General features: G+C 41.0%; 1 protein-coding gene across 1 annotated transcript; it reads left to right on the top strand.

Annotated features, from left to right (window-relative positions):
- The first annotated feature begins 260 nt into the window (after positions 1-260).
- Positions 261-4,761, top strand: sox11b (SRY-box transcription factor 11b). Its single transcript, XM_083561814.1, has one exon. It carries the CDS (start codon positions 2,580-2,582, stop codon positions 3,732-3,734), a length of 1,155 nt encoding a protein of 384 aa, XP_083417940.1. The 5' UTR covers positions 261-2,579; the 3' UTR covers positions 3,735-4,761.
- Positions 4,762-14,368: the final 9,607 nt, after the last annotated feature.

The following is a 14,368-nucleotide window of genomic DNA, read 5'->3' as shown; positions in this document are numbered from 1 at the left end:
CATCACAGTGTTAAGGACAGCTTGTTTACGTTCTCGTCAAGTGGCAGCAGGGATTCCGATATCTAAAGGTGGGGGACATGGAAATATTACAGTATGTATTGCACTACTGAAGGTGCTTATCTAACCCTGATAACAACACTCTCCCTCTCCACAGTCATGCTATTGCAAATAGAAGTAAAGTAATAGCAAAACAGAGGGCTTGAAATGTGCATTGCAGTTTTTCCCATTACATTTTTATGAAATACTCAATAATTATTTTTTTTTTTTGTTATTTCAGAAAAATAATCCAAAAATGTTCTTTCCTCATCATTCATTTTTTTTTAAAGCTGTAGTTATTAGACCATCTTTGAGATAACCCCATAAGCCCTGGTAAAAGCTTGCCAACTGCTTATTCACACAGCTTTACAGCCCCCAGAAATAAAAGTGTGACATAACACTCACAACAGGCCATTTGCATACCTGCTGAACTGTGCTTTGAGTTCACACGTCTAACGGTGGCCATTAGCCGAGCCGTGTCCCCCAAGACCAAAGCTGGCTGCCGCATTCCTAATCAATGGCCAGGATGTAGCGAAGTTAACTCATTTATGTGAATGTGACTCTCCACCCGAACTGAACAGCTACTTCTGAAAGTGTGACATTTGTTTTCTATGGTTTGCACTTTAAGTTAAAAGGGAAAAAAACCTTACAAAGATTAAAAAACTACATTCAAAAGAAATGCATGCCTCTATATCAGAGATGTGTCTAAAATTAAAACTTTTATTAGTGAGTGTGGCTGCCACGGTGCTTAGGCCCTGCAGTTACCTAATCCGAATTTGGCCTTTTGTGAGCTGACAAGATTGAAGGAATATCGAACACACCAGTCTGGGGGCCATTCAGAAAGAATACATTCCTTCATCTTCAATATCAGATAGTGGATAGTCAGGGCTACCTATCGATTCCTTCCTTCTGTGCTGCTGTGGGGGGAGCAGCAGTGCACAGGCTTTGGACGATAAACACCAGCCAGGAGATGAGTCATTCCCATCTGGAGGGCTCTCTTTCTTCTAATGTCTCTCCTCTTTTCTCTGTCTCATACTTTGTCAGATTTATTTTTTATTTTTTTTGCGTTTTCTCTCAGATAGGTGTTTTAAAAAAGTGCCACCTAATTTACTGTAACTCAGAGTAGGAGTCTATTATTGATGGGGGTAGGGGTAGGTACCGCATGAGACACCTAATGTGCCAGTAGGAATTCTTTAGACACCGCCTTAGTGCTTCACACCCCACCCCAAACCCCTGTACATCAAACACATTTCAGTGTACTGGAAATGTTTACCATATGAAACTAAAAAATGTTTATCATAATGAGTCTAACATGTCACAAGCTATGGCATGATTGCAGACGGTCAAATGACTGAGAGGCGGTTGCTGTGAAGCAGCTGATCTTTAGCCACCTCAGCAGTCGGTCAGCAATGTGGGCCAGTAGCAGCATGCCGTGGTGGTGGAAATTAATCTGAAGCAATATCTCAATAACTCGGTGCAAAAGTGACCGTGCACTGCCTGCGGGAAGCAAGAGGCAGGGCAAGATCCTTTCACTGCATTTCTAATGTGTCATCACATGAGAATAGCAGAGGGAAGGGCAGCACCGTGTTAGTGCTGGCTGGGCAGTGTGGTTTTAGAGGGGTAAATGATTGCCCTCTAGGGGACAGAAAATGAGAGAACGAGAGAGAGAGAGAGAGAGAGAGAGAGAGAGAGAGAGAGAGAGAGAGAGAGAGAGAGAGAGAGAGAGAGAGAGAGAGAGAGAGAGAAAGAGAGAGACTAAAGCTGTTATCAGTAGATGCTTCGCATCAGTCTCAAGCTGTTGATGTCTGAGGTGCCCTGTGGAGAAAGAGCTTCTTCTCCTCTATGGCATAGCACACTCTCTTTTCCTCATGTTTCTTACCTAACTATGCAAACACAAAGATAAATGTATTGTAAATGTTTTTTTCAGAAAGATATGAAAATATATTTAGTATAACAATTAGAGTACAGTGGTAGATTTTGCATGGATATTCACATACATGGAGAGTCTATTAGGAAAATACACTACTATAAAATAAAATAAAAAGACAAACACTGCTGTTCATAAGAATCATGACTTTTCATTATAAAAACTATTAGGTACACATTTATTTTATGATGGCACAAACACCCAGACTGTGTTAAGTGCACGTTTTGGTGAAATGAACGGATGTCTCTCTCCTTGACAAGACCATGTTCTTACATATCCCCCCTTGCGCGTCTGACACTGATAACCCCGCCCACAAATACGCTCCACCAACCATATCAAGGCAGTGGAAGCGATGGGTTAACAGAGCAGCCGCTGGCGCTGGAAGGGGCGGGGCGAAGCGGCGCTATTGGATAATTATAGGTGACGCAGCAGGCCTGGAAAAAAACGCCGAGAAGTAGTTAAGAAGGCAGTCAGTAACTTTGGGAAGAGGTTTGAGTTGAGCTTTAAAGCTACAGGAAGGAGGAAAGTGGGGGGGAAAACAAATCACAGCGAGTGGAAGAAGCACAGGGAGAGAGACGCGTGTTTGAACGGGAGGCAGCGTGAAGTCGCACGGCGGATGATGGTACAGCACAGCGAGACAGAGAGCGGCGCGTCCCGCGAGGCCACCGACACAGAGGAAGCCGAAATGAGCGTCTGCAGCCCGGTGCCGCCAAAACCAGACTGGTGCCGGACAGCCAGCGGCCACATCAAGCGGCCAATGAACGCGTTCATGGTGTGGTCTAAGATCGAGCGGAGGAAGATCATGGAGCAGTCTCCGGACATGCACAACGCCGAGATCTCCAAAAGACTCGGCAAGCGCTGGAAAATGCTGAAGGACAGCGAGAAGATCCCGTTCATCCGGGAAGCGGAGCGGCTACGCCTGCAGCACATGGCTGACTATCCAGACTACAAATACAGACCGAAGAAGAAGCCAAAGCTGGACAATTCTTCCAAACCGGGCGCGCTGTCTCCGGAGAAAAACGGCAACAAGGCTGTCAAAGCCGCGCCAAAGAAGTGCACGAAGGTGAAGCCCAGCAAGCCGGGGAACGTCGGAGCCGGCGCCAGAGCCGCGCAAGACGTCCGGTGCAACTACGCGTTCACGCACTTAAAAGTAAGCAAGTCGGTCAAGAGGGAACTGACGGACGACGAAGATGACGACGATGATGAGGACGACGACGATGATGATGAGGACGACTACGACGACGAGTCCCCCGTGCGCTTTAAAGTCGAGGACGACGAGGAGCACCTGAGGCCGTACGGCGTGGCCAAAGTGCCGGCGAGTCCCACGCTGAGCTCGGCCACGGAGTCGGAGGGCGCGAGCATGTACGAGGAGTCGTCCGGGCGCGCGAGCGCAACAGCCAGTTCCAGAATGTTTTACAGCTTCAAGAACATCACGAAACAGCAGCAGCAGCATCACCACGCCAGCAGACCTTCCGCGCTCTCGCCGGCTCCGTCTTTCCGCTCCGCGTCCATCTCGTCGTCGTCGTGCGGTGAGGACGCGGACGACCTGCTGGTCGACTTCAGTTTGAACTTGGCGGCAGGCGGCGAGCCGAACAACCACACTTCAGGGAACTTGTGCCTGTCTCTGGTGGATAAGGACTTGGACTCGTTTAGTGAAGGCAGCCTCGGCTCTCACTTCGAGTTCCCGGACTACTGCACACCGGAGCTGAGCGAGATGATCGCTGGGGACTGGCTTGAGGCCAACTTCTCCGACTTGGTGTTCACCTACTAACAGGCCCATTTGCCCTCGGTTAGCCAGGAGCCCGGCGCATCTTCAGGTTCTTTCAGACTTGCCTCTTGGGCTTGTGCCCCTTCCGGGTAGCGTGAGGAGGAAACGGAAGCGGCCACTACAAAGGTGACATGGCACGAGAAAAAAAAAATTGCAAAAGTTTTGTCACCGTCACAGGGTTTTTATGGGTGTTTAATTGAGTGTGAGACCGCAGGTGGAGAGCAAAATGTCAAAGCTGAACTATGCATTCACATCCCACCTGGTGTGTCTACAGAGAGCTGAAACTGCAGCTGACCCTCGGATGGAGGCGAGTCTACACCACTTCAGGATGTTCACTTTTCCAGAGGGTTTTATGTGACCTTTTTTTTCTTTTCTGTATGCCACAAATTCGTTTTTTGTAACCCTCCAGCCAATGGAGACGTGGAGATTAAAACTGTTAGGACACAGGTATGGCAGGACGAGTTTTTGATACATAACCAACATACCTCATCTTTTAAAAAAAAAAAGTGAAATATTTTCTGGCATATTTTTGTACAGTTAAAGGGAATGTTCTTACTGTGCTCTCAGTGAGGTTTTTTCAGGCACTTCTACCCGGTTTCATTGATTTCAAGCATGCAAGAGTTTAATGACATCATCTTTGCATCTTCAAAATGCCTTGGTATGATTTCACATTCGAGGCTGTGTACAGGTGTAGATCTGACCATGCGTTTCTCTAGAGATGTACAATGGAATTGGGAAATTCTAGGCCTCTTTGCTGGTACTAGATTCAAGATTGTATATGTTCTGTAATATAGTAAAAGCTAGGAGTTTATGTATATCAGTGTGAATGGGTCCCAAATAGCAGGTGTGAAACTTGGAAAAAAAAAAACATTGTTTTGCATTTTTACCATCTTAATGGCATTTTTATTTTTCATTATTTTGTGCAATATACTCTTGAAATGGACCATCTGCATTTTTGTAGCAAAGGAAAATGCGTTACATGTCGTCATGCTGAAGTCTGTATCTTGACAAATAAATCAGCTGGAACTGATAGCATGTATGTCTGCTTTATTGTGTGTGTGTTTGTGTGTGAGATTTAAGTGCAATCAAGGCCATCTTGGTGTGTGTGTGTGTTGACATTCTAACTTTTTTTTATTTTTATTTTTTTTTAAAGCTGCAAAAACTTTTCCCCCTATCAAATTTTACTCATAAGAAGTCACCGATGATTGGTCAAGCTTCTCCCACTGGGAAGCTTGATTTAAGCCCCTCTTCATTCATTCAGCAGGTACTGGACTCCAGCGTACCAATGTAGCTGTTTCCCTGCGACGGCCTCTCGACTTACAATGACAGCAGAAGTCGTTTGCAAGTCCTATTATAAGGGGAAACTTTTCCTCCTTCCATCTTTCAGACAAAAGCTTTGTGCATGATCATTTGCAAAATCACCTCATAGGAAACAACGATAATTTTTAACTGGGAAATATGAATGGGTTGCATGCAATTTCTTTCTAATAAAACTAAATCAAACCATATCCCCTTAATATGCATCACCATATAATGCAATTAAAACAAATGTATTTCTAAACCTATATAACCTCTTATCTTATGTATGCTAATCTATAGGTGGGAAGTCATTATGGATGGTTGCCATGCTGTTCCCCTCTTTTTTTTTTTTTGAGTGTGTATTGGTGCTCAGGTTGCTCCTAAAAGGGGCATCTGTTGGTGTTGCGTTTCCTGCTCAGCCACAGGGCCGATCATTTCCATGATAACATGTTCTTTGGAAGACCCACTGTCAAGACAAAGCCAAGGAATCCCCCAAGGTAAAATTAAAGCACTGCTTTTAGGTACACTGTTTTGAAAATAAAGTAAAAAAAATTCAAATATCTTTGCCAGTTTGATTAACGTCCTGTCCTGATTTGTTTTGGAGCTTAATGCTAATTTTGCTTGTATGTTCACCCATCATATTAACTGTGACAAGGCTCACAGCCTCTTCCCTCCACTTATCTGCAGGTTGTGCAGGGATGGTGCTTAGGTGGGTTATTTAAAAGTCATTTTAATGGCTGTTCTATTGCGTGATTAGCACAGGTAGCTAAGAGTTAATTATAATGAAGGGATCTGGTGGTGTAGTCGGATCCTTTTTTTTCCTTCATTAAATGTTCTCAACTATTAGACAACCAAATATCCATGGTAACATCATTAAAAACATCTAGCCTGTCTTTCCTTTAAAGGCATTACCTTTGCACTTATTTGATGAGAATATCTCCAGGATGTGGGATGAAGGAACCTTTCCAGGTGTGTTTATCTTGATGTAGATGGGCAATCTAAACATATCTAAACATATGTACATACATTCAGAACCTGAATGGGTTTGTAAAAAAGATGCAAAACATAAAATCTGTTCTATAATCGAGATAGCCTTTGACGGTATTGTGTTACATACCATATCTAACCAGATTACCTGACTGTATTCACACATGAATGCGAGAGAAGCTTTTGATATGCGCACATGTGCAGCTCGTAAAAAGATCTGAATTAAGCTGATTTGGTGGTGTCTACACAAGTTCAGCACTCAGCTGGGTGCCTTCCTCCCCCCTCCTGCTCGCATTTACAGCCTTTTTGCTGCGCCTTTATTAGCTGCTCTGTTGCCTCAAAAGACTATCAAGATGACAGAAAATAACAAGCAAAGCAAATTGACACCCGCGCTGCCGAAAGTGTGTCTGTATCGTCGTCCTAACTATTCTCTGTGCAGACCCAGATGGCAGGCTGGTGTGAAGCTGCCTGCACGTCTCTCTGTAGCATTGCCTAAACCCAAACAGATCTGTTTACATGATTTGCAAGCAAAACCGTATGTTATTGCCTCCAGAACCAGAAACTGGCACGCTCACTTAGATAGGCTCAGCAAGCATCTGGCCTGTTAATGCCATTAGTAAGCATTGCACAAATTGGTTTTGATTTAAGAGAAAAAAAAAAAGAAATTGCAAGATGTTTAAAACTTGCAATTATTTTAGCAGTGTTTTTGTTTCTTTTAAAGATGAAATAAACACACAAAAAAAATCCCACTGTGAGATGATCCATTACTGATAGCATTTGAGGGACACAATCGAAAGATCTACAGAAGCAACTGAACAATGAGATTTTAAGCAGCGATTACTCACAACACATTGCGTGCTTCAATTATGTTTCCTGCACTGTGTAGGATAGGACTGTGTGGGATATTTGTGAATTACATTCACAGCAACATGGTCTGTTTGTTGTGAGACCTGTGCTTTTTCGATACTGTAATAATGTGAGGTCAGCTTTAAGTGATAGCCTAGGGCAAAGACGAGACAGCTGCTCAAGTTCTTCCAGGATATAATGCTTTTGTATGACAAATCCAGAAAGTCAAACGTGCAGAGGTTATTATTGAGAAAGCATGACAAGAAGTCATGGAGGCCTTGAATTTGCAAATCTGATAAAAAAAAATAATAATAATAACAATAAGGGATTGTTTCTTTAATAGTGGTGGTATAGGTTACACTGCTACCTCACAGCTTCTGTGTCTAAGGTTCAATTCTGATCCTGGTTTGCTCTGGTGTTTCTGTGAATGTACATCTTTATCCCAGGTTTCTTTTGGGTTCTCTTCCCACCTCCCAAAAACATGCTAATAATAACTGAACTTGTATCTAAACTGTATAAAACGGTGTCTAATCCATTGTGTATTCCCACCTCATGCCTAATGGTCCTTTAACAGGATCCAATGACCATCTCCAGGATAAAGCAGTTACTGAAGGTGAATGAAAATGAAAAATACTAATTTCCTTACGACTGCTGAGTAATTCTACATTGTTCAAAGTTAATGATCAGGGCTCCTGATCTGTACTATTTCTTTTACTCCAAAGAGGCAACCAAGAAATGATATAACACTTAATTATTTCATGATGCACTCATTGAATGACAGCTGCAGCATTGCTTGCAAAGTGTCTTGGGCCCTTTAGCAATACTGACATTATAGTGTAACATTTGGGGCTGAGATTCAAAATACTCAAAAATCTCTTGCGATGATCTGCTTTTGTCAGTGCTCTGCAGAAATTGCACCACATTACCCAAAAGGATAAAGTCTCCACTAACACCTAGTACTCTTGTCCAACTACAAGTATTTTAAAGTAATGATTGGCACATATGAAACCAGCTCCTGGATATATAACAGTCATTTTACTGTCTCAGAAGTGTGAAAACATGTTAACTGCATCCCCAAACCAGAAAACATTCCCAAGTTGATTTCGTAGGTTTAATATAGCACCTGAGATTAACAGTAAATAAACCGAGGAAATGATTCTTGATACATGTAACCTCCTGCACCTCTATTAAGGTCTGTTCTATAATCGAGGTTAAAAAAAAATTAAGTCCCCTTCTAGAATGGCAGGATGTCAAGATGAAATTGAAACGTCAAAAATGTGATTCCTCCTTGATTTGCTTTTTGCTTCGTCTTTAGAATTTACTATTTATATGACCTTATTCTCCTCTTGAACATTTACTCAATTTAACATTTATCACAAAATCTAATTTTCCATTTACAATATGATATTGGTTTCTTGAGGATTGTTTTTTGACATTTATATACACACACACACACACACACACACACACATTTTTCTAGGAAAGTCTGTACATTCCTGTGATTATCTAATCAACCCATCGTGTCAGCAGCACAACACAGAAAAATCGACCAGACCCAGGTCAAGAGCTTCAGTTAATGTTCACAAGGCTGAAAAAAGAAAAAGTGTGATCTCCAACAGTGGCATGGATGTTGGTAGCAGATGGTTTGGTTTGAGAATCGCAGAAACTGCTGATCTGAAAAATATTTCTCCAAAGTTTACACGGGGTAAAACATTGAACACTAAATGGGTGACAGTTCTGTAGATTTAACCATATTGATGAAATGTGCCTAAAGAAATTTTCAAAATTGTTTCAAACGAGCAGGATATAGAAACTTAAATAGGTACTCTTTACAATCGTGGTGAGCAAAAAAAGCATCTCGGTCTGGAAAAAACCTTGAGTTGAATGAGCTACAACAACAGAATACCACATCAGGTTCTACTCTGCAGGCAAGAGTAAGAATTATGGGTACAGACTTGGACTGTTGAAGACTGGAAAAAGACCAGGTAGATTTAATTGATTTTTGCATGTAAACATACTGCTGGATCATTCATTAGCATTAGGTGGGATTGCATAATAAATATTCAGTGAATTTTATTTCAGTTTAGACCACCCTGCTGTTGTACCGCCTCTGTCTATTGTACTAAGTACCAACTTTATAAGCTAGTCATTATGTTTAAATGCAAAAGTCAGTTTTCCTTAATACTATTACAATTATCAAATAGCATTGCTGTTTGTTGTGTTGTGTTTAACATGGACTGTATTGTGCATTGCATAGTTCATGGTTTATTTACAGTCTGTTATGCCTGTAATAATTGACTTGGCATCAACTGAAACCTTGTTGATATTGTATTACAGACAGCTTTTCATGTTTTCATATGAAATACAACACTATGATCTTAGTTGAACTATATTTCATTCATATAACTGTGTGTGTGTGTGTAAATAAGAGAAAAAAAAAACAACAGATGTCCTCGCTTTCTTTTCACCTTACAATGTTTTGTTGTGTTCACACTTTTCAAAGGTGTAGAAACCCATGGAGAATTCTTGCATCAGTGGGTTTACAACATCTGAGTTAGTAGTTAGGGGACATCTTTTTTTTTTCTCACACTCATTTTAATATTCTGTGACCTGGCCGACATTTATAGTTATTCTTTTCAGGTGAACCCAATATATGTCATTGCATATTCAAATATACTCCATTGTCTGTCATCATAAGCAGTGATCTGTTGGATCAGAGCAAAATGTCAACCTAGACATAATGCATAGAAATAGTTAGATTTTTTTTTTTTTTTATTCGGCATCTAATAAAAGTATATGATTCGTAAGAAGGCTTTTGCTCATAACATACTATTCCAGGTTCAATGTGATGCTTTGTCAGAGCTCTCTTGTGAACCTTGTTAGCGCTGCTGCATTAGCAAATGTCCCTCCTGACCTCAAAATATTCACTCTCCACCCTTCACTGCATTCTCCAGCCTGACTGCATCAGTGCTCCTCAGGTCATGTTTCTCTGCTTCCCTTCCTTTCTCAAAACAAACCTGACCCAAAACTGAAACCTCCCATCCTCAGAGGTCCAGACCAAAACACAGATAAGCCCAGCTTTCTGTTGCTTCCTGCCGAGCCCATGCGCTGATAAGAGCTCACAGATGCTGTTGCCGCTGGAGTTCTAACCCACGGAGTAAACACTGTTATTGCTTTTATTGACCAAAGCCATCATTGCCAATCACTCATAACCTAGCAGCAATCCCTTGCCATCTCGTCTTTGCTCTGGTGTGTGGCTTTTACTTATAACTATATGGAGCAGCTGTTGTAATTTTGCAGCTAGGCATTTATTGTTTCTGGACTTATTCCAGCTTGGCTCGCATAATTTCAGCTTCTGAGTGCCTGAGTGATTAGAATTACACACCTGAAATGGACTGAGACCCCTGAGAATATAGCTCCACCACTAAGTTCCAAGGTGTACGGCAAAATAAATCCATTCCTGGAACACATCAGGATCAGTCATGCAACATCTTTTAATAACATGTTTTTTGTTGTTGTTGCTTTGTTACAGTATTCTTTATACTCCATAAATATTAAAACTAACAGAATGTTTGACATAACCTTGCTGCTATGCTACATAAATATATGCTGTATAAATGATCATCTTCTTTAATTATTGCATGTGTTAGTTATCCAGTTAACATTTCTAATGCATGTATTTGTTATCTGACAGCATAATGGTGCAGTCTATGCTGCTTTAACGTTCCACAGCAGGACGGCCCTTTTTGCTCTTCATTGATGTAATTGATTCTGTTAAAATGAAGTCTACCTTGAATCTCTGTGTAAACTTTCCTCTTTTTCTCTGCAAGATATTTTATCTCTTAATATGCACCAGAGGACACGGGCATACATTTTTGGTGTGTGTGTGTGTGTGTGTGTGTGTGTGTGTGTGTGTGTGTGTGTGTGTGTGTGTGTGTGTGTGTGTGTGTGTGTGTGTGTGTGTGTGTGTGTGTGTGCAGAGATAGCATGCATTGACAAAATCACATATTTGTTTGTTTTTTGGTTTTTTATTTCTTGGATTGTGCACTCTCATTAAAGTAGAGATATGGTGTGCAGAGCTTTTCTTGTTTTGGCAAACTATGACAGCATGCCAGAGATTTAGCACTAATTATGTGTGGGGGAACACAAACACACATACTCACACTGGGTTTACAGTTGTGCACATATAGGATGTTTGAGTCTAAGTCACCAAATGTGGGGGGGAAAAAACAAGGACTCTGTCTCCCAGTGTTCTGTCAAACTGAGAATGGAGAAATTACCAGCTGTCAAAATGCTTTCTTATGGTCTCTGTCTAAAGGAAAATCATTCAAAGCCATAAATAGGCAATAACCCAGAATGTTATTTTAATAAAAGATGGTGGAATAAGGGGCCCATGTTTCTATGGACAGAAGGGTTATCCAGTTCTGGTATAATTACCGCAGAGTAACCCCCTCTCGCCACCTCTTCTTCCACTTCTGCTCATTTCTCGAATTAATGTGCAACCTGTGCAATGCACTGTGTGTGAAACAATTAATTGGCTAGTTAAGTGTCCTATCTTGGGAAAGTAGCTGTCTGGATTGCTCTGCTTTCTTTCCCTTCCTGTCCTTTCCCTACCCTTCCCCCGCTACACATCCTAACACATGCACACATTACTGGCTAAAATTCTCCTGTCTACTTCATGCACTGTTTTGGCTAAGATTAATTTCTGAGTGAGACCATTCTTTGAAGTTAAGCTCAGGGATCTTAATCTCATGGGAATACTTATCAAAATAAATATTTTGGTAATATTAATCTTGCTGAAACAGATGTTTCTTAATGTATGAAAGTAACAGTGCAATAAAGATTCACACATCTGTCTCAAATCACACACTTATAATAAAATAATGCCACTAATGGCAATGGAAAACATTAGCTAAAGATAACTATATGCAGCTTTATTCCTAATTTGCTAGCTGGCATCCTTATAATTCAACGACAATAACCAGCAGAATTATGTAATGTCACAAAAAGGTATGTATGTAAATGCAAAGTGTAGCAATAGAGAGATGTAGACTGGGATTGGGTCTCTCTTGTTGTCATAAGAATTTAGTCTGTAGTTTTTTACGAATTGAGTTCTTAAAGCTGTCTAATGTTTAAAGGTCACAAATACACCCCTATTCACTTTATTAAGAGCGTTTGCATTAATGCTTATGTGTGGCATTATCTGAATCGGGAGAAATGTTTAGCATGAGTGCTGACCTTCTGTGGTTTTTTTTACACACAACAGTTTAATGCATTGCAGGAAGATAAGAACATGTGAGAGAGGTCACAGGAGAGTGAACAAAAAAGCATCCAAAAACACACTCTGAAGCCTGAGGTACAGGCCACAATAGTAGAAGACCACACTGGATTCTACTCAGGAATCTAAGGCTACAAAGAGCACAGGCTCACAGAAACTTGCCAGGTGAATTGGAGAAACCTCACCTGGTCCAATTAACCTTTATTACTACTGTGACAAGCAGATAACAATATCCGAATATGGCATCATCAGCATGAATCAATGGACCCAACTTGCTTTGTGTTGTATCAAAATTTCAGGTTGGTGGTTGTTTAATGATTTAGGGAATCTTTTCTTGGCACATATTCAGCCCCGTGTTTGCCACATCACATTGTATGTACATCACAAAGCCAATTAATCTAAAACTGGTTTCATGACACTGCAGCAGAGCATGACAACCCATCTGTTGCAACCCAACTTATAGGCACACAATTGTACAGCATATCTTGGGATGCAGTAGTTTACATTTTCCATTCATTTGAATTAGGAGACCCAAACCTGTTCCGGCAAGACAATGGCCCTGTGCACAGCCAGCTTTATGAAGATATGGTTTACATGGTATGGAGTGTTAAAGAGCTCTGACCTCAACCCTGCTGAACACCTTTGGGATCAATCCCAATGCTAACTGCACCCCAGGCCTCCGCACACTACATCAGCACCTGACTTTACTACACACATGTGGCAGAAGCACAAATCTCCACAACCACTCTCCAGAATCTAGTGGAACATCTTCCCAGATGAGTGAAGGTTATATAACAGAAAATGGGGACTAAATGTGTGTATATATGTATATATGTACAATCCAGAAAATACTTTGTTACTTCCCAGAAAAATATTAAATCAACAGCAAAGATGCACTTTTCACCAATTTTGTTGACACTTTTTTGGCTGTCAGCCTATATGCATCACAGAATGATTTTAATTCTCTCATATATTCAAGACACCTGATCAATGCTGAGGAAATCAGTGTCATTTTCCAGTGCCACACTGTGTTTATGCCAGTGGCAACAGAACGTTTGTGTATTATTAAATGACAAGGCTCATCTGTTATTCTTCATGTTGGCCACCTGCAAGAACAGGAGGCTGAATGAGTGATTGATGGTGTGCCTGAATCTTCCAGAGGCTGCCAGCTTCTATCTACATAACACTTGATATATATATATATATATATATATATATATATATATATATATATATATATATATATGCTGGTGAATGTTCGATCCTCTAACTGACGTTATCTCCATCTTTTTTGTATTTGGTTATTCACCCAGTTGGTTAGTATAAGAGATAAATCTATAACCATCAATAAAAGTACATTTTTGTCTATTCTGATTGTGTTTTACTCCAGAGCTTATGAGATGGCTTTCGTTTACTGCTGTCCTGCCTCATTATGACATGATCCACATTCAGGCATGTTGGAAGCAGGAAGCTAGATGGCAAACTGAGATACTTTACCAGCATTAAGTTTGGTAGAGAATGCATTCCACGTTTGATCAGCTAGCTGAGATGACCTTGGTGAACTAGCAGCCGCCTTGTTCCTAAACAAACATGGTGTCTCATGTCTCTTGGCTTTTGAGCATTCCTTTTCATGTCTGCATCTGAGCCTTGTTGTTTCTCAGCCAAAATGTTTTATTGAAGCCATTTAGGTCTTTAAGGACAGGCAAGAATTTGGTGTAAGCATGCACTGGTGTTTTTAAGTATTTTCTGCTGCGGCATCTGTGCTGGGAAATTTGATCCGAAGGGGGAAAAAAATTAGCTGCAGGCTGGAACCCGGTGCCTGAGCTCAACCCACAATAGAAAAGTATAAGAAAGGCAAACAGAGGCAAAGACAGGGAAAGGGCAGATGGTCATGCACCCCTTTTGTCCAAGGTCTGTGCTGAGGTTGCTTTAAACAGAGTAGCTCTTTAAAAAAAAAGCTTCTCATGTTCCTGAGTACCTCAATGCTGCTGAAGGACAGGAACACCTGAGAATCTTTGAGGGGCCCATTCTTTACAATGGTTGTTACAGACTTCTAGTGACTACTTTGGTTTCTATATGATGTATATGATGTTTTGATTTGCCTATTGAACATAATATTGGGCCCACTAATCCTGATATTCAGTTAAGTTAGCATGCAAGTTAGCATGCACATACAAGCACCTGGGTAAACAAAGACCAAAATAATGAAACATTAAAACATTCCTTT

The sequence above is a fragment of the Silurus aristotelis genome, assembly GCF_946808225.1.
Source record: "Silurus aristotelis genome assembly, chromosome: 15".
NCBI classification, from domain to species: domain Eukaryota; kingdom Metazoa; phylum Chordata; class Actinopteri; order Siluriformes; family Siluridae; genus Silurus; species Silurus aristotelis.
Note: the sequence above shows the minus strand (reverse complement) of the source record. Positions and strands in the feature narration are given on the sequence as shown.

What these genes read in the sequence shown, in the direction of transcription:
- sox11b (XM_083561814.1), top strand. Translation starts at nt 2,580, where the DNA reads ATGATGGTACAGCACAGCGAGACAGAGAGCGGCGCGTCCCGCGAGGCC.